Below are 20,681 nucleotides of genomic sequence, written 5' to 3' on the forward strand. Positions count from 1 at the left end.
AGGTCAGCTAGGTTAATGCAATCCAGAATCCACTGGAGCCAAGGTTACTGCTTATTGAGACACATTTATCATTCAGTCCTTAGATTTGTCAGGCCACCATCTAACATCTCAAAATGGGGGATACCAACTGCAGTGCCTAGAGAACATCTCATTAACCATGGCTTCATTTGGTCATTGTAGAAATCCTGCACTCATATCCTGGACAATGCATTGGGATGTTGATCATACAGAAGGAAGCAAAGTTCTAGAACATGAAACCTACTTTGATCCGCAGAGACAGAGCAGCCAAGGTAGCTACATTAGCTCAACTGAAAGGTGGACTGAGAACAGGCTGAACCAGAAAAAAAAAAAACACTGAACACTTTGGACTACAGCTTTTAACTTTTTCTAACAGTTATTCCATCCCATGGGAAGCTTTGGTATTTATGGAGGCTAAAGAGAATTGTCACTAATCCCAGAATACTTTGATCGTAACAATGACAATTTAAATATAAGTTTACAGTGTAATCAGTCATATAGTGAACCCAGATGCGTAGCAGTTAAACTTCTCATGGATGCATTGGCAATACTATGGCAAGAGTTGCTCAGATAAGCTCCATTTATTTCAGACAGACATTTAACTCTTCAGTTCATTTCTGCAGCAGTTAAAGGCTCACCTTTGCCTTGTCTGTACCTCTGGAGTACAATTCAGATAGATCATTTTTCACAAGGAGAAGGTAGCCAGCAGCCCTCCAGCTGTTGGACTCTAATCCCCATTAGCTCCAGCTGCATGGCCAATGGCCAGGGATGATGGGAGTTGGAGTTAAATGTTTGGAGGACTGCCACTTGCCCATCCCTGTGATAAATTATTTATTTATTACAACATTTTTATGCCGCCCCATTCGCCGAAGCCTCGGGGTGGCTTACAACAATACGTCAGTTCATATAAATAAAAATTAAAATATATACATTAAAATAAAATACAACTATACAATATAAAATAAGCCGCCCTGGCCAAATTCAATAATATTCAATAATAAAATTCAATAATATTCAATATTAAAATTCAATAATATTAACATTTAAAGTGCTGCTTAAATTACCCTTTCCCCCAGTCTGTATTTTCCAAATGTGCATGCACAGATTCTGATACTGCCGACACTGTCTCCACCTGCTTCCATTACCTCTCCCTGCAAATCAAGTCCAATAAGACAAGAAGGCACAGATGTGCACCATCATCTTACAAGAACAGCTATTCAGACTCTGAAGTGAGAGGTGATGTTCTCTACACTCTTATGGAAATGCAAGCTCTCTAATGACTTGAAGAGGAAGAAGAGAAATTCATCCAAGGGAAGGAATCGATTTTCCTTTCTGTAGAGGGCCTACTTGTGTTGAATAACACAAGACTCACTTATTGTAAACAACTAGGATGATATTAAAGACATTCAGTTGCTCAGAAATACAATGTAACTTCTTTGGGGAGTTACATTATTTTAACTTCACATTACATAAAATCCTCCCCAGGTGCCATTAATTGTGTCCGCTAAAGCCAGTGGGTGGTTTCCAAACCACGGTCCAACCTTAAAACCATGAGTTTGGAAACCCACCCATGCTGGGTTTGGACAACACAACAAACCTTAGCCCATAGTGGTAAATAATTTGGTGGCATACAACAGGCATGTGTGATAGGTGACTTATCCTCATTCCATGACTATGTCAGCCTGGTCACTGACACGGAGAACATAAACAGTGTGGTAAACCAGGAGCCTCTGATTGCTAGATTTTACCAGCAGAATCACACACCAGGCCTTCAGGTCAACCAAGGCCTTGGCCTCCAAACACAAGGCCCCAGTCCTGAACTGTGTAAAAAGAAACGAACAATATGCAGCCTTTTCCCTCATTGCAAGTGGCTTTGGATGTTCCACCCAACACAAAGCCAAAGGCACCTTGAATGACCACAAGTCCAGTCTACGCATAAGGAATCAGAGAGGGCAGGTGACAGGCTGCTCTTCTCAAGCAGGCTGGAGCCTCCAGCATCTGAGACTCTCCCAAATGGCAACGCAACAGTAGAATATCACATACGCATACACTGGGACATATGGACAGGCCATTTAAACAGTAAGAAGCAAGATTACAGCATTTTGATCTTTCCAGTTATACAAGCTAAATGGCTTTGTATTACCCAGGAGGTAACATCAGTGAAAGTGAACTGAAGTGTGGGTGGCTGAGTTTGCTTATGCACATCTCTTGCAACCTTAGCCTTGCTGCGATATCCTTCTCCTCTCTCTTGCCTGTTACACTTGCCCTTTGCTTCTTCTCCTCAATTGCCTCTTTTAACATGGCCAGATTGCAATCTGAATCCAGGCTGCCTTTTCTCACCTCTGTCATGCTAAGGGCCCGAGAATCAAAGAAACCCACAAGCAGGCTATGACGGCAATAACACCCTCCCATTCACACTTCTTAGCAACTGGCCTACACAGGTATCCTGTGTCCAATGCTGGCAATAAATATATAGCCATCAGGACTGGCAGCCATTAGAAGACTTGACTTAAATGACTTCATGACTTAAAACCATGCAGTTAATGATATATGAGTAAGAAGTAAATCTTACTGAGTATTAATGCACAGGGTAACTTGTGGCCCTTCAGATGTTTTGCCCTGGAATTCCCATTCCGAGCTAGCATAGCCCAGAGTGCGGGATGATGAAGGTTCTTGGTCAAAACATCTGGAAAGATACATACTTCCTATCCCTCCTTTAAATCCTTAAATGGTTTGGTCCCAAGTTACTTGAAGGATCTTCTCCCATACCAACCTGCCCATAATCTAAGGTCTTCAGCAGACCCAGGCCCAACGGTCATGAGTACAAAGGAAAGGACCTTTTCAGTACCTGATATCAACCTTTACCAGAGGCTTGTCAGGCACTTCCTTGAAGATTTTCAGGAAAGCCCGAAAGACCACCTGCTTTCACTGCCCCTCCCGCAGTTCCTGGGCTGCTAGTTCATTGCTAATTCATTTTCATTGAATACTTATTGAATATGTATTTACTAGTTTTTACTATATTTGTTTTGTACTGTTTCAATCTTGCTTTCACCCTGAGAGAGCTCAACCTTTAAATAAATAAACTAATCCCCATAGGCAGCCTTTATCACTGAAAAATAAATGTCACCCTGCCACATCTCCCCCAAATGTAGCATGAAGGCCACAAATCTATGCACACTTGCCCAGGGAGAATAAGTCTCACTGTCATTGGTGTGTGTGTGTGGGGGGGGGGGAGCTACTCTGGAGTAAACAGCCAAGAGAGAGCATGATTTTAATAACATAAAAATATGCTATGTGTAAATGCCCGCCTGTTTTCAGATGTTTCCTCACCAGTGTCAAACTACCGATGCTACCATATACCTTAAACCCAAAGGAGGAAGAAGTGATATAGTGTCTACCAGAAGAACGTTTAAGCTACAAAAATATATGTATACAGTGATTCTATCACATTGACCTGGTTCACATGACAACTCCTGGGTAAGTAGCCATGGGTGAACAATGTATTGTGAAATCCAGCACTTGGCAAAAGTAGTAGAAACCTCAGCCTGGCCTCCATCAGCTGCCCCATAAGTGCCCAAGCAGCACTTGCTGCTTCCATGCTGTGACTGAGAGCTACTTGTTCATCATGAGTATTTCCCTTTTCTCTTCCTCCGCCTGCCCCCCGAGATTAAAAAAGCCAGCTGAGAACTGGCTTTTGTGAGTCCCATTTTGACAGACACTGACAACCCCTTCACAGTCCCCAAGTGGCACCTTGGAGGGGCTTGTCCATGGCTGCAAACCCATTTTGCTCCCTCTAGTATATGCAAATATGTTTGCTCATTTAAATATTTGTGTACATGTGCAAGAATGCAAAGCTTACACACGTGTGGAGATTGGCACTTAAAGAGGTCCCAAAATGGGCAGCCTTACCTGGGCAATGTCAAAGGAGGTACCTGCTGCAAAAGTGACAGGGCTGCCACCCTGGGGACTGTCCCAGGAAGGCTCCAAATATCCCATTGCCCTCTTTAGTTTGGTAGGTGTCCACAGGCATGCTGTCCAGCCAAACCAACAGTGTGAGTGATCTGCATTTGCAGAAAGGGGGACGGGATTGACATGTCCATCACATCAAGGTCCTCCTGAGGGGCTTGCAGGATAGGGAGGAACTCAACTGTCCTAAGGGAGTTCTTAGTTTTCCACTTCTTCAAGAGAATCTAGGTGCTAGGAAACATATCAAAGGGTTAGCCACCCCCTTGTCAAAGAAGCATGGCAATTTTTGGCAGGGGTCCCCATAGTTTTTTTTTTTTTTCAGAGAAACATATGCAGTGAGGCTTCCTTATGTCCTCCTGAAGAAAAACATGTTGCTCCCTGCCAACCCCCACTTTTAAAGGAGCTGGAGTTATAACAGCTACGTGTCAAAAGAGACAGCTCTCTTAAAAAGTGGAGTCCAAAGAACAAAACAAACAACATGGGGATCTTGCCACAAACCATTTCATGAGCACAGACCACCTGTACCACTGGTTTGGCTTGGCAGATCACCTTTTGACTGATGTTAATGAAACCAAATGAGGAAAAAGAGTACTTGGAGCTCCCTGAGACAATGTCCAAGGTTGGTACCAGTGTCACCTTGGCATCAGGTAACGCCCTAGCCATCAGCCCAGGCAAGGTTGTCCATATTTTGGATCTCTGTAAGTGTGTACCTCTGCACTTGTGCACATTTAAAAATATATTTTAAAACTTGCATGCAGATATGTGCCTACCTCCAAGATGTAAAAATGACTTTATGATGGATGTTTAGTTCTCCTTATGAAACCTTCAAAAAAGACAATGGGTTCTTTTGTGAATTCTGAGGATAAATGAAATTATGAGGTGAAAGGGCTGTGGGGACTGGCTATTGTATGTGTGAGAGATAGTGGTGTAGCAGGTACTAATTCCTAGAAGATATGCTAAAATTTAGCTGTTTCAAAGTGACATCATTGGTTTGTGCTGATAAGATGTTTACACACATACTGCCCATTGTAGATAACGCACCTCAGTCCAAAGGAGGATATGTCTGTCTTCCTCAAAAGCTTGCCGTTTTGAACCTGGATTCCCCCGTTTCTTAACACTTAAGTTGCAGTAACTGTTCTCCTTTTCTCTACATGCTACACAATACCATCATTTTCTATTAAATGGCTGTCCTGTAATTAGCACTATCACTAAAAAGGAACATTTGGGAACCAGGAATGGTGTGAGAGCCAAACAGATCACTAAAAGTAGGCACTTGCCAAATCAGGAACCTGGTGCTTAGGTCTTCAAGCACTTCATTACTGAAATAGCCATGCCAGGTTTTTCCAGATAACTTCATGAAAGTCTGCACTGCAATTTACCAGACCCTCTTTTAGACCCCTGCAACCTGTGGGTTTCTGTAATCAAAATGTACTGGCAATTTACCAGTTTCTACTGATTCTATCACCAATGCATTTTCTAAAACTAATCTATTAATACAAGGAACTCCCAATTTTTCTCTTCTGCTTTTACTTAAGTGTCCTGAAAATCTTTATTAGCGTCTAAGGCAGATTCAGGTGTCTGCTGGTTTGTACATTAGCTTCCAGAAGGAAATTCTCAATTGCTTCTTGATCAGAGTATGCATCTGTATAACCCCAATATATTTTCTACAAGGCACAGTTCTTTGAACACTACAGGATGTACTTCCATGTAAAGGTGTAGGATGGGGAAGCTAGCCTGCAAAGTGCTCCCTTCCACCAAAAATGTTCCAGCTTTTAACTTTCTTTAAACAAACAAAACAAAGTATTCTTTAAGCAAACAAATAGAACATATTTCTCCAATCTGGGTGACATCTAATCCCAACATTAATGCACCATGCCCTGCTAGGTCTGAACAAAGATATTGATCTATGATTTTAAAAGAAATGATCAGAATGAATACATGAAACTTACCAGGTGACTTCAATTGTATACAATGTTAACTGAGTCAAATGCATGTTTACTCAAAAGTAGAGACCACCATGGGACACACTGGGTGGGACACTGGGACACACTCTGAAATATAACTGGGAATGTAGCCTTGAACAAACTATCTTAATTATAGAATCTAAATACACCACAGATTCACTTTGGATCTGGCCTTGTGCTTATTCCTCCCCCACCACCTTAGTTTTCTGCATGATGAAACTTTAATGCTACCACAGCAACAATTTCCACGCAATCCAGGAAACGTGGTGAAATGTCAAAACTCTTCCCACCCTTAAGAGTAGCCAGGAGGCTGTGGGGGTGGGAATCAGAATGGACAGAGATTCTGCTTACCTTCTACCAGGGAGGTGAGTAAAGTGACATTTGCTGCTTTGCGCCTGCCCGCTGGTAAATTCAAGCCGATTTTTTCTAGCCTCTCTCGCAACGATCTGCCCCCATTTTTCGATTTGGCTCTGCAACAGCAAAAAAAATGAAAGCACTGATTCAAACCTCAAGAAATGTCCCCAGGAAAGAACTGGGGATGAGGTGCTGGGGCAGACTCAAGACTATTGGAGCTTGAAGAGACTTTAGCATGTGTGCAAAACATTCTGTCTAAATAATGCTGACTGAGGGTATTTGCCTGGTGAAAATGAAAGTGCAGAGAGAGGGGCAACAGGGGAACAAACAATGAAAAGAGTCTGGCAGATCAGCCCAATTTGATCTTGCGCATATTTATCAGAGCACTAGTGCTATTCATGGAACTGGGGGTTCTTCAAGGAAGTACACACAGGACTGCAGCCTTCATTATGTTAGCATTAGCAAGAAGCAAACTGGCCAGCCTTGGGGACCAGCACATGGGACTAGTCAACGGAGAAGACATGATTTCACCAATAAGGGTATGCACACGTGTAAAACAACTGGCAGTTTAATTAGTACTACCAACCAATTAAAGGATGAGTAAAAACACCTACCTTTTGACCGATCTAAATATATTACCATATCACCAAAACCTCAGTCTTGGTTTGTCTTTGAAACACATTTTAACAGAAGCTTTTTCTGCTTATTAGAAAAACAGAGTCAAAATATCCTCAAAATTGCACCAGCCAACCAGCTAACTAAAATTGCCTTCAACTAACGAATGAATGAAAGGTTTAACTAACTAATTAAAATCACAGTTGCTCCGTAACAGTGAAGGAAAATCCCTCATGTAATTTTGAATTTTTATTCTTCCCATCAAAGCAGATACCAGTCATCCATCAGGGTGCAAGTACACACACACATGAGTTAATAATGCATGCTGAGAGTCTAAATTTCAAGTAGCCAAGGTACCTCCATGGCAACAAACTTATCTAAAAATGGCACACTGTCACACACCTTTTCTTTTGCCTGTAAGGTAGTAGTGTGGACAAAAGGCCTCTCCTAAACTTTTGAAGGTGTCTGATTATTCTACAGTACCTTCCACTCTCTCCTCAAAGTGACCCATCAGTCACTGCTGCCCAAAACCTTATCCATACTACATAAAAGCTGTAGCTTAACATGCACAATTAGAGATGCTGAGTCTCCAGCCTGCCTAGAATCCTCAAAGAGATTCAAGACCACTCTCTGTGGATATTCAATAAATAGTTGATGAAAGCATATTATGTGCATGCTGGGCTCAAGGATTAGTTTAACTCAGCTAAAGTGAGGCCACTCTGCTGAAATTAAGCTTAGCCCAGCTAGACCAGACAATATGGGTGGGCAACCTGAGGCCCTCCAGATTTTTTTGGCCTACAACTCCCATCACCCCTAATCAGTACAGCCAAAAGAACAGCTGATGTACTTTGTAGGCCAAAACATCTGGGCAGTCAGAAATCATTCACCCCGGCTTACCTACCCCCTCTATGTTTCTGTAGCGGACAACCAGATGCCTATGGACAGTCCCTGAATAGGACATGCAAGCAACGGTCTTCTCAGTCTTGTTCCTCAGTGAGCGGTGTTCATACTGCCTCTGAACCTGGAGATGGTGCTTTGCCATCATGACCATGGCCCTTGGTAACCTTCTCCTCCATAAGTTTGACCGATGGTTTAAAGCCATCTACACCTCACAGCAGACCATTCTCTAGTTTAACTTTGTGCTGAGTTGAAGCAATGCTTCCTTCCGTCTGTTCTCGTTCTTCCACCATTCATCTTCACTGGATGGCTAGATATTCTCAGATCACAGATGTCTCTCTAGCCGCTTTCTCAATTCCATGCATGATTTTATATTTTAAATACCACCACTCACCTTTTTTTTCTAAACTAACAAAGCTCTAAACAACTGTTTCTCATGGGGGATGTATGCCATTTCCCTTTTGGGCTGCATTTTTCTGCTTCTTTCTAGCTCTACAATATCCTTTCAGAGATGGGGAAGTCAGAATGATACACAGTATGCCAAATGTTTTTGCTCCATAAATTTGTACAAAGGTACTATGATACTTGTATTGGTCATTTTATTTTCACTACATTTCCAAATGATCAGTATTATCACAGGATTAGCCTTTTTACACATGGGTTAATATTTTCATTGAGCTAGTCAATGAAACCTCAAGATCCTTTTCCTGGTCAGTCACTACCAGTTCAGACTCTATCAATTCACAGGTGAAGTTAGTAGCATTGCCCCATTGCACATCACTGTACACTTACATTGACTCACATAATGGTTCATCCCAGTTTGAAGCCATCCTTTCACTATCCTTTAAAAAAAATGCTACCTTGAATATTCCTTTCTGCTCCCATTGGTGGAAAAGCAAAAAAACAATGGTTCCAGTACAGATCCTTGAGAACACCACTGTTTACATCCTTTAATTATAGAACTGTCTGTCCATTCTTACTTGGTTTCCTGTTCTTTGACACAAGAGTGCTCATCTGCATCCTTGTAGCTTATATAACTTACAACAACTAGCAGAAGTTCACCATTTTTGGCCCTTCAGATATATCATCCCATTAATTCTTACAGCAGCTCTCTGGAGTCTAAAATAAGCTAGCACTGTTAACTCAAGAGGATAAGAGAGGGGCTGAGGTTCAGAGAGAATGTTTGCTTAAGTTCACCTAGTCCATTTTGAACCCTGGACTACCAGGCTCACTGATCACATGCATAGCTATTACAGTACACTAATACTGTTGGTATTAGCGGTAACTGTTGCTACGCACTATTCAATAAAATTAATAATGTCATACCCTTCAAATAAAAATTCCAGAACAGTTTACAACAACTAAATACACATAAACAAGAAATTGTTTAAGAAATCTAAGAAAAAGCATATGGTACCACAACTTAAAGGCTTTGATAAACATAAAGGTTTTCATCTGACACTCAAACATAAGAGACCCAATGCCAGACAAACATTCTTAGGGAAAGCATTCCAAAGTAGGGAGCCACAATGGAACAGTTCTTCAAATTGCTGAAAGTCACCAGAGAAGGCATGTAGATGATCTCAACATTCTGGCAGATTCAGTTGGACCCTTAAGGTATTTGAGGCCTAAGAAATATAGTGCTTTAAAAGACACTCTCCAAAACTTGTAAATGTAGTCTGAAACAGACTGCTTGCTAATGCAGATCTGGCAGTGACATTCTGGACCAACTGTAGGTTCAAAGACATTTCTTATACAATTCATTACAGTAGTCCAGGTTTTCCAACCTAGTGCTTTCCAGTATTTTCTAAATCAAGAACTGCTGTCCAACCGGGATGGCCAACAGCCAGAAATCTTGAGAGCTGTAGTCCAAAATACCTAGAGGGCACCAGAATGGGGAAAGTTGCAGCACACTATTCAGAATGGTACCAGTGCATAGGCTATTGTGTCATGTCTAGTCTCCTGTGCATCCTCCCCTATGTATCAACATCAACGGTTACTTACAATGTTTTTGGCACAGATTTTAAATGACCCCTGTAAATCCCACCCAGAAGCACAGATTGGCTTTTTCCAAGGCCTTACCTTCTAAGTACTCCACCAAGGAGTGAGGCATTCAAACATTCTGGGGGTGAGAGGCGCCTTTGAACTTCTCCAACGGTCACTTTGTACTTAGAAGTAGAACTGAGCAAGGACAATCGTCCAGGTACTGAACAAAACACTTCACCTGTGTTCACAGACATGCCACCAAGGAAGCCATCTTTGTTCATCATCAGGGAGGTAACGGACTTTGGAGGAACTGGAACTGGGGAAAAAGAAGAGCATTATGGACAAGATCACATTTAAGGGGCTTGCATCACTCAGCCATAGCCACGTTTGCTCAGAAGTTAGTGCCACTGATTACTTCAGCACTGCCTTTTTTATATGGCTTGCTGTTACAGAATGATATGGGGGTCCTTTCATAGGGCTGATCCCTTTTACAGCTGCCAGGTCATTGCCTGAGTATACAATAGGGACCTGCTGCGGCAGTGAAGTACAAGGGAAATGTGGGGATCCATGATGATACAATTCCTTTCTAGGCCTCTTCCAACAGGATTATTAGCAAACAAGAGTAGCTGCAGGAAGTATCACTCCATCTTACACTATCCAGGGATATTTGGAAGCATATGTCATGTGGAGAGTTAGCTGCAACAGAACTCCTTTCTATGCTAATGCTATTCCAGGAAGAGGTACCTCTATCATAGGAAGGCATCCTCTCAAATGACCTGAACAGCATAAGGCAAAGCTGTAGGGCAAAAGGACTCTGTGTTGTCCCAGCTCCCAGGAGACATGATGCTTGTATAAAAAGGGAACCCACTGTAGACCCTTTCAGAGGAATCCAGGAATTATAAGAAGAAGGCATGTTACAATATGCCCCATTATACTCCTGAAGTAACTTAGAAGGGAAGCCATATGCAATAGGTCAATGAATAGTTACTTCCCATTCCAAGAGGTGTTATTGTACAGGAACAAATCAAATGAAAACAACAATGCTACCAAATCTAACTTGTGAGCCAGTGTGATATAGTGGTTAAAGTGCTGGACTGGGACTCAGGAGATCTGGGTTCTAGGCCCCACTTAGCCATAAAGTTTACTAGGTGACTTCTTAGCTTAATTTACCTCACAGGATTGTTATGAGAATAAAATGGAAAGGAGGAAAACTATAAAAACCACCTTGGATGCATGCAAGAAAAATGGTCATGTAGAAATACAATGCACAAATAAATAAATAAATCTGGCCAGACAAACCACTTTCCATGTGGTTAGAAACCCTTTCGTTTTGTATCTCTGGGCTAATATAATTTAAGGACAGACTAATCTTGTTTTCCAAAATAGATTGCCTATAGCACAAGTTCACAATAGAATAAAAGGGGTACACTATATGTTGAAATATTCCTTGATAAATCACAGAAAAAATTGTTTTGCTACTGTTGAGTCAGACTAAAAAGTTGTATTTCTGAGAACAGAAGTTTCCAATTAATTTTCTCACAAATCTCAAATAGCTTTACAAGACAGAACAATTCAGTAGGTGAAGGGTTTTCTCATTATAGCAGCCATTTTGGTTTTTCCTGTTGTGTGGCAATTAAAAACAAACAAACAAACAAGGCAGCTGGCAGGGAAAAGAAAAGAAAGAAAAGACCTTTACCCATCGCTGAGAACCAGTGCAGGATTGTAAACCTGATGGACCATAGATTACCATGCTGTACTGGCCTCTACCCTACCCTCAGCTATGAACTCATCACATTTGTTCACAAAGAAAATTATGCACCACAACAATACAGATGTGGATGGAGGGTGGGAACGCTACACATCTTAGAACGCAATTTTAAGACAGAAAAAAGTCCTATAACTTTCAGCTTTTCCCAGTCACTTCTAGTTGCTGGAGAATTCTGGAAACTGCACTAAGTTTTCTGTAACCATTTATAGGACTAAAATCTTAGTGACACTTAATGTCTTACATGCTTTCTAGGAAGCAAAAGCTTTAAATCCTCCTTCATACAACTGCAGGAAGTTATACACATAGCTCATTCCAGCCCCAACATCACATGCTTCCCTGACCCCACTCACAGTGTCCACACATTGAGCTTTGCCTGTGCAAGCACCCACATTCAGCAGAGGGACACTGGAATTATACAAAACCAGGAACAAAAGCAACAATGCAGTCCCAGAGACTCTTGGACTATTAACACATGAAGGAGGCAAAATGCATCATGAAACGGTACATTCTTTCTCAACTACGCTCCTTTCTAGAACTTCCATTTTTTAATCTTTACAACATACACTAAACTAAAAGGTTTTGTTGAAATGCATAACCAGAAGTGGTTAAAAAAAAGACAAGCATTTTAATTTTTAAGGTTCTGGACTGTCACTTGTCAATGGGCAATGATTTGAGTGGGTAGGCAACAGCCAAAGTGAGGACTCTGTCTCTGTTGAATAAAAGTACAGAAAGCAAAGTGGGAATCAATGCATGCACATCATTTTGCAGGAAAAGCAACAATGCTGTTGGCTTCCTTACAGAGTGAGCCCGTGGGCTGAAATCCAGTTCACCCATGTCTTAATCTAGCCTTGCTGAGAAGGCACATTTTAGTCACTTGGTTTCTCTGTTAGTGTCTGTTGCTTAGATTGAAAGGATTTGTGCACAGCAGTTGTGCCCCAGTTTTAAGTTCTCATCTTAATTAGCAAACTGCATATGAATTTTGAAGGTGCCCCAAATCTATACAAATCTCTTTTACTACTCTGCTACACTCTCTCCTACTATCCTTTGCCTTAAATTGTTGCATAGAAATTTTATTAGATACTGCTTTTTTTCACTTCTGCAACACGATAGACCATACCAACTGAAGTTATTGCTTTTTGCACAAATATTAGGCCTGAGAACCTTCTTTCTTGTATCTGGTCATTCAACTGCTTCTATAGCTTGCCAGCTGAGGAAAAAATTCTGTATCTTTCCCTGACCCAGTGCCTGGTTTGAGCTTATTCTTAAATAGATCACATCTGTTCTTAAACAGATTGGCCTATGAATCTACTGGTATCACCCCAGCATATCTGCCATGGCAAGTTTCCATTAACCCTAGGAAAGAGCTACAATTAATCCTCAGAAGATTCTAGTGAAGCTGCACCAGTGATTCCAAGCACACTAGTAATTATGTTGTGCCTGAAGGCAGGTGTTGGTTTTAATGCATCACCAAAAAGTAAAAAAGAACATGTAACTAAACTTGTTTCCCTCTCATCATAGCAATGAGAGAGCCACAGTAGGACCTGCTAACCCACAGAGTTAAGAGGACTGGGACACTTGCTTCAGCCCTGTGCAATGAAAGGATTCAGTTATGTTCAATAAAGGTTCAGTTTAACTTGTTTCTGTGGTACTTCTATAAGTGTAGTTCCTATTGAAAAGTTTTAAAATGCTCAGTACACTGCTTTAAGATACTGTGAACTAATGTCATGAGGGAAAATCAGGCAGTTGAGGATAGTTATTCTCACAGTAAATACTAACTGTATTCTCCTCTAGACAGGGATTCTACTTGGTTTATATAACACCAAGTTTCAAGGAGGCATGATGTCCTTGTTATGGGGGACTTCAATTTCCCCAATATCTGCTGAGAGACAAGTTCTGCCAAACACAGCCCCTCCAAGGGATTCCTAACATATGTTGCTGATAACTTCCTCCAACAGAAAGTGGAGGAAGGAACAAGAGGAATGGCTAGCCTTTACTTGATACTAACCAACAGGAAAGGCCTAGTGGACAAAGTGGCAATTATAGGTACCCTGGGAGGAAAGTGACCATGCCACATTTGAATTCTTGATTCTAATGGAAGCAAAAGCCAAATATAGCCAAACATCTATCCTAGACTTTAGGGAAGTCAATTTTAATAAACTCAGAACAAGGATAAGTAAAGTCCCATGGTAAGCAAATCTAATGAGAAAAGGACTCCAATATGGGTGGAAATTTAAAAAGAGGAAATTCTAAAGACTCAATTACAAACAAATCCAACAAGGAAAAGGGGTAGAGGACAAAAGAAGCCCATGTGGCTTTGCAATAGCTTAGAGATGATCTGAAAACAGAAAAGCTTACTTCAGATACATCAATGGAACCAATTAACTAGGGATGCCTCATGGTATCCTGATTAGCAAACTAGCAAAAGGTGGGCTGGATGGACCAACTGTCAGGTGGATCCAGAATTGGTTACAGAATAGGACTAAAAGAGTGCACATCAATGGCAGCTTTTCAAACTGGGAAGAGATAACAAGTGGAATACCACAAGATTCAATCCTGAGCCCAGTGCTCTTCAATATTTTTATTACTGCTTTGGATGATGAAGTACAGGGAATGATTAATCACATCTGCAGATGACACAAAACTGAGTGGGATAGCTAATACCCTGGAAGACTGAAAGAAGATTCAAGATGATCTTTATAGTTTGGAGCACTCAGCTGGAAACAACGGAATGAAATTCAATAGGGACAAATGCCAAGTTCTGGACCTAGGAAAAAAGCAACCAAATGCATCATTACAAGATATGGAATACTTGGCTCAACAATACAAGTGAGAAGGATCTTGGAATTGTTGTAGCTCACAAGCTGAATATGAGTCAACAATGTGATAAGGCTGCAAAAAGGGCAAATGCTCTTTTAGACTGTATTAATGGAAGTGTCTCTTCCAAAACATGTGAAGTACTAGTTCCCCTTTCCTCAGCACTGGCTAGGCCACTTCTGGAGTACGGTTCTAGGCACCACAGTTTAAGAAAGATACAGATAAGCTGGAAAGGTTTAAGAGGAGGATAACAAGAATGACCCAGAGACTGGAAATAAAGTCCTGTGAAGAGAGTCTGAGAGACTTCGAGAAATGATAGCACTCTACAAGTACTTGAATGGCTGTCACAAGGAGAAAGGACAGGACCTCTTCTCGATCATCCCAGAGTGAAGAACCTCCTGAATGTTAGAGCAGTATGACAATGGAACAAATTACTAGGGATGTTGTGGGCTCTCCCACACTTGAGGCATTCAAGATGTAACTTGACAATCATGTAAGAGGGATGGTTTAACTTGGCATCCTGCACTGAGCAGGGGGTTGGACCCAATGACCCCTCTAACCTCTGGCCCCCTCTAACTCCATCATTCTATGATTCTAAGTATACCGATGGCACTATAAATTAAAACATTCTGTTGGTTTCCAATACCATTTCACCAATAGGGAAAGAAAGGAGCTGCTAAATTTGAATGACTTTCTCTTTTTATATGTTTATTAGCTGGATCACTTTTACACTGAAGACTGGTTTGATATATAAAACATGCTGTTTTTAAAAATCCAAACAACTTTACCCTGCCCTGGAATTGATAAAAACATCCTTTGTCATTTGATATATTGTATTGGGGGGAGGGGAAAAGGATCATTTCAATTTTAAATGATGCAGAACTGATTGCCCCAAGTTCAACATATCTGAAACTGTAAATTGCTACTGCTATTGAAATCCTGTTACTCCCTAAGATTTTCTTGAATTGTTAGAATGATTTCTTTAGGAAGAATGGTTATTGTAAGAGAATTAAAGCAAATTTTCTTGCTATAAGTAGACTAGGGTATAAAGTTATCCTATAGCTCAAAAGCAATGGAAGCAATTTCCTCATGACATGAGTTTTGTTTACTACCAAACTTAAATAGATCCTTCATAATTGTGTGCCCATGTGTAACTTATGATTTACAGCAGGTGCTCTGATCAATCAACCAATCACTTTAATTTATACAAAGCCGCACTGCATTTCCCCCACTTGTTTCATTTGCTGCCAGTAATTGATAACAAACCATACTTAAGGTATGTTTTATGCAAGAGTTAACAAGAGTTGACAGCTGCAGCGGGAGCAGCAGCGGCGGCTTCCTTGAGATCACTGCAGCTTGATATTACTTAGAGAGACAAAGTGGATTTTCGAGTTCTAGGATTTGTGGCTTCCAAAATGGAGGGGGAGGGGTACTTGGGTTCTGTACAGGTGCAGTGGGAATCCAAACACACTGCAGAGCCCAGTGGTTTAGTATTAACATTTAACTACTACTGTATTCACTAAAAAGCCATGATATTGTGAGAAATATTGTATATTATACTAGCTCTCACAAAGAGTAGGGGAAGGAGTAAGCCTGTGACTGGACTGTACCATTTCAAACTATTAGTAGGAATCAAACATACGCATGCTCTTCCATAAAAGTGGAGAACCACATATAGAAAACTAGCTTCAGAGAAAGGGATTACTGTAATCTAATCATCTTCCTGAGATATTAGGTTTCTATGTCTAGGAACACTGCTCAAGGGAGAACATTCCATCAGGTGAACCAGTGCTACTCACCTACCATCTGGAGTGGTACAGTCCAGTTAGAGGCCTACTAGTGCTTCAGCTGGTTTTGCAACCTAGGTCATGAATTGCTAGACCATTTGAGCCCTTTAAACAAAATCCTATAATCTCTAAAATGACTCTGGGATCCTATTTAAGGGATCCTTAAAATACTAGTGTTGCCACCATCACTATACTAAATAGATTTACAACCGGATCCAAGCCATGTATACTCAAAAGCAAGTCCTGCTGATTTTAGTGGGCCAGTTTCCAATTGCTCTTGCCTAGGCTAAAGTACTAGAGCGGAATGGAGTGGGATGAAAAGTATGAAAATAACATCTCCTGGTCTTCCCATATATAATGGTGGATATCTTCACAGGCAACCAAGCGTTAAGTGTTGGGAAATTGCCAACTCCGTAACCTCAAAGCAAAGGATAGACAAAATAATTTTCCCTCAGGTTTTCTTACAAAATATTTCTAACTACCACATCAGAATCCCACAATAAAGCGCTGTAACAACTACCGAAATCCCAAACTCGTGTTAGATTTCACCGATTCCTGCTGCCGCGTGCGGATTGGACAGGGAGTTAAATGTAAACAAACAGCCGCGAGTGGTTTTCCCTTATGGGAGACGAAAATTGGCTCCGCTTCCGATTGCTCTTCTCTCTCATATTTGGGGTTTAATCTCGTTTATATTTACGCGGCCCGATCTGCGACTCCACTAGCGAGAGGTTTCTACGACCGAAGCCAACTCATTTCCCATCCTAAACACACTTATTTGAACGCGGATTTCTGTCAAGCACTTACTTCCAATTAGGAGAGCAAATGTTTAAAAAGAGAGGCGCTTGCCCGGTCTCTCGCTCGCCTGCAAATGTCGTAAGCTGAGCTGGAGCAAGTCCTCAAACCGAAGAGTTACCTCCAGTGAGAGGAAGAACTCCACGCATGTTCAAGGGAGATTTCTTCCTATGAACCTGCATTTTCCAAAACGTCTTCCAAGCAAATGCTAAACCCATCTCAGGATTCACTTCAGCCTCACTGGTCCATCCTAAATTTAACGTCCCTGCTAATTTAAGATCTCACTAGAAGTTACTTTCATTTCTCATACGAATTAATTCTGAAAGTGTAAAAAACTAAGGACCGGGATGCAACTTCGTTTTTACCATATATATATGCACACACTCTCTCTCTCTATCACTAACCTGAATTTGAAAAGCCATTGTTATGAACCTCTTTCTAATAGGGCTTTCACGGTCACGGGAGGAAACCGACACGAGTCCACAGGGCAATGGGGCGGGCCACGCAAGGAGCAAGGCCGCCGCCCCCGCCCGGCCGAACGTGGCTACGCCTACGGAATCCCGGCGGGAGCAAAATAAGGCGAGTCTCAGAAGGCCAACCAACCAATGGGATCTCCTCGAATGGTCGCTCGCAAGCAGAAGTGTGTGGTTCCAACGAGTAATATGTAGGCTTTCCCGGAGGAGCAACGAAGCGCGTTGGCAAAGGAAACCTCCTTGCAATGAAATATAGCTTTGTCTACCGCATTGCTTTCTGGCGTTTCACACATGACCAGCTTTTTAAAGTGCGCCTTTACGAAAACCTGGAACGTGCCCGTCCTCGTAACCTACTGAAAAGAGAGGATCCTAAGTCGCCCTCTACCCTCCAACTGGCGGCAATGGGAGCTCATCCCGTCTTTCAAGGACCCTTTAATCGGCTCAAAAGAAAGTAGGCTCCCGTTAGACAACCCCTCTTTAGCGGTATCCGCACTAAAAACAACGCTGTTACAGCGCGAACTGTAAAGAAGTACTACGATTTTCAATGGGAGTTACTCTCTAGTAAATGTGAAAAAGATCGCCTTATTCTAAAAGGTGCGACGCGTTCGATCCTATGCGTGTTTAGAGAGGAAAAAATAAATCTCCAATCCCCAGCACTCTTCAGTCAGCCATGTTGTGTGGAGAATGCTGAAAATTGTAGGGCCTTTTTTTTTTTTTTGGTCTAAGCATGCAATGGGCTGCGCCTTCAAATTCCTTAGCTGACCATTCCTCATCCCTTCCACTAATCATGAGGGGCGTGTGTATTTATTAGCGTTGACAAATATTTACAGCCTCGAATCGCAGCCCTATTAAGTCCAAGTTCACAGATTTAGGTCGTTTCACGCCGGGAGGTCCTAGATGCACTTGCCAGCAATCCATTTGGGATAACGCCGTCATCTGAGTCGGAGCCCGCCGGCCCATCTCACGCTCGTGCTCGCCAGGTAAATCGAGGCAAGGAGCTCGAGGGACAATCCTGCCTGCCTGTCTTTCTTCAACAGGACTTCCACAGGCGCACAGGGAAAGGCTTGGCCGGAACGCAGTACGCAGGCAGCCCGATCCTATGCATATTTCCTCAGAAGCAAATCCCACTATGTTCGAGGAGGCTTCCTGTCAGAGAAGCGTGTACAGGATTGCAGCCTTACCTGGAAATCAACCCAGGGCAAAACAACGGGACTTACTTCCCGTCCTTCTAGGCTGGAGGGCCAATCTGCTTAAAGTTCAAAGACGGGAGCAGAAGAAGGGCCGCGCTGGATCAGGCCAAAGGCCCACGCACTCCCACGGGGCCAACCAGCTGGGAAGCTCACAAGCAGGACCCCAGCGCAGCTTCGTCCTCTTCCCTGCCCCGTTTTCCCCCAGTGGCTTAATCTGGTCTTTGATCTATCGACGTTTCAGGGCCACGCTGAGGTGGGAATTTACGCCCAATCGCTCTGGGGACTACGGGGAGGAATACTGCAACCGATCGCCTGGTGGATCCGGATATCAGTCTCATCAACTCCATTCTCCAAATGAGCAGCAAACTATTCAGGCTGCAACCCTATGCATACTTACCTGGGAGTAAGCGCCGCTGAACACACTGGGACTTACTTCCGAGTAAGCATACATAGGATCGGGCTGGACATGAGGAAACAAACAAACAAGAAGTCTCTGCTTTATGCAAAATCTACATCTGAGTCACAGAGCTTGCAAACCTAAGCCATCAGCGGAATGAACAGAACTTGCCTCTAAGTAGACGTGTTGGAGATCCGAGTGTAAAGCAGCCTTCCCCAACCTGAGGTCCTCCAGACTGTAAGACTACAATTCCCAGGATGCCCCGACCAGCTATGGGCACCACGCTGGGGAAGGATACTGTAAATGTTACATTGTGAAGGGACCTCTCAGTGGACATTGCTTGCCTTGCTTTGCTCACTTAGCCAATTTAGCAAAGACTGCAGGCACACTCTTCCGGTGTCCTTTCGCTCCAGAGAGCTGCCACAGGTAGGGTTATGCCTGCCCTCCTCCTGCTCTTCACACAGCCGGTTCGAAGGGAGCAGCCCTTCTGTAAGCAGCCAGATCACTCGCGCAAATACTGCTCAGCGCACCGAGGGGTCCTGCGAGACTTTACAACCATATCCATTGCAATTTCATAGCTCCGGAGATGTGAGCTCCAATCTCCATGCCATCTTTTGTAAATTACCTAATTCTCTTTTCAAGGCAGCGGGGGCAGGAAGCGAGCTTTCCATGGAAGAAACGGTGGGGATCGAGTTATCGAGATCTGTATAATTACTTTAATATTAAAGCTATTGCCAGAGGTAACGCAATTTGGAGCTTCCGAGTTGCTCAGGATACACACATTAGGTGTATACACAAGAACGGGGGCGTCTGCATCATGATGTACACTAACCCGATGTTCATCCTTTAGCTCGCCATGCCGTTAAATCGTTTTCCCAAATCTTTTCTGAGCCAGGGACGTTCGTTCTGTTGTTGACTTCAGCGTGGAAACGATGTCATCATCCCTGAGCTTATTTCAGGCGGCTGAACCGTTTAAAATGCGGCCGGACTTGAGTTCCACAGCTCGTGAGATCAGCACAGAATGCCTCTGAGCTCGGGCAGAAGGCGCTTCCTCTCAGACACTTATTTTTATCGCATTTCTAAGGGCGCGATCTTACGCGTGTTCAGACAGAAATGGGCCTGTAACTCCCAGCACGCTCCAGCCACAGGCATAGTACTGTGGTTGGACCCACACAATGACCCACCTTTTCTGGGCAGGTAAAATAAAGCGAAGGTCACCTGGTGGGAGAGTCTAGGAATCCCTTTTCGGAGTGAGGCCCTGCTTTCCAGAGTGTGTCACTTCAAAGGGCAAATGCCGGCACTTTGGGACGCTTCCTCAGGTAACTCTCCCCCTCCCCACTTAGTGTTAACGCAACTATATAGCCCTTCTCCTGGGAATGCTTCCTCTATTACAATCGGGGAACTTTCGGAGGATGCTCAGACGCCCTGCGACCACCTCAGCTTGCATCTGCAGGTGGACCGCAAGGCCTTAGGAGCAAGTCAAGCTTGTGCCTAGGCTCGCACGGCAGGGCTGCCCCGTTGCTTCCTGACTTGGAGGGAAGCCCCATCGCAAGTCGTCAGAGATGTACTCCCAGATGAACGCGAGGGGGGGAGGGAGAGCCTCGCTTTCTTCTGACAAAGCAACAGCCGCAGTTGCACCTTATTAGCAATGCCCACGTGT

General features: G+C 42.9%; 1 protein-coding gene across 1 annotated transcript in view; it reads right to left on the reverse strand.

The window, feature by feature from the left end:
• TFAP2B (transcription factor AP-2 beta) overlaps positions 1 to 20,681 on the reverse strand; it is a 57,006-nt gene that overhangs the window by 15,997 nt on the left and 20,328 nt on the right. Inside the window, exons 4-5 of the mRNA XM_044419002.1 lie at positions 9,897 to 10,116; positions 6,300 to 6,418 (exon numbers count right to left, since the gene is read on the reverse strand). Of these exons, the coding sequence (XP_044274937.1) occupies positions 6,300 to 6,418; positions 9,897 to 10,116 (339 nt within the window). The remainder of the gene's footprint in view (positions 1 to 6,299; positions 6,419 to 9,896; positions 10,117 to 20,681) is intronic.

This window comes from Varanus komodoensis, unplaced genomic scaffold (genome assembly GCF_004798865.1).
Source record: "Varanus komodoensis strain SLA01 unplaced genomic scaffold, ASM479886v1 scaffold97, whole genome shotgun sequence".
Classification (NCBI taxonomy): Eukaryota; Metazoa; Chordata; class Lepidosauria; order Squamata; family Varanidae; genus Varanus; species Varanus komodoensis.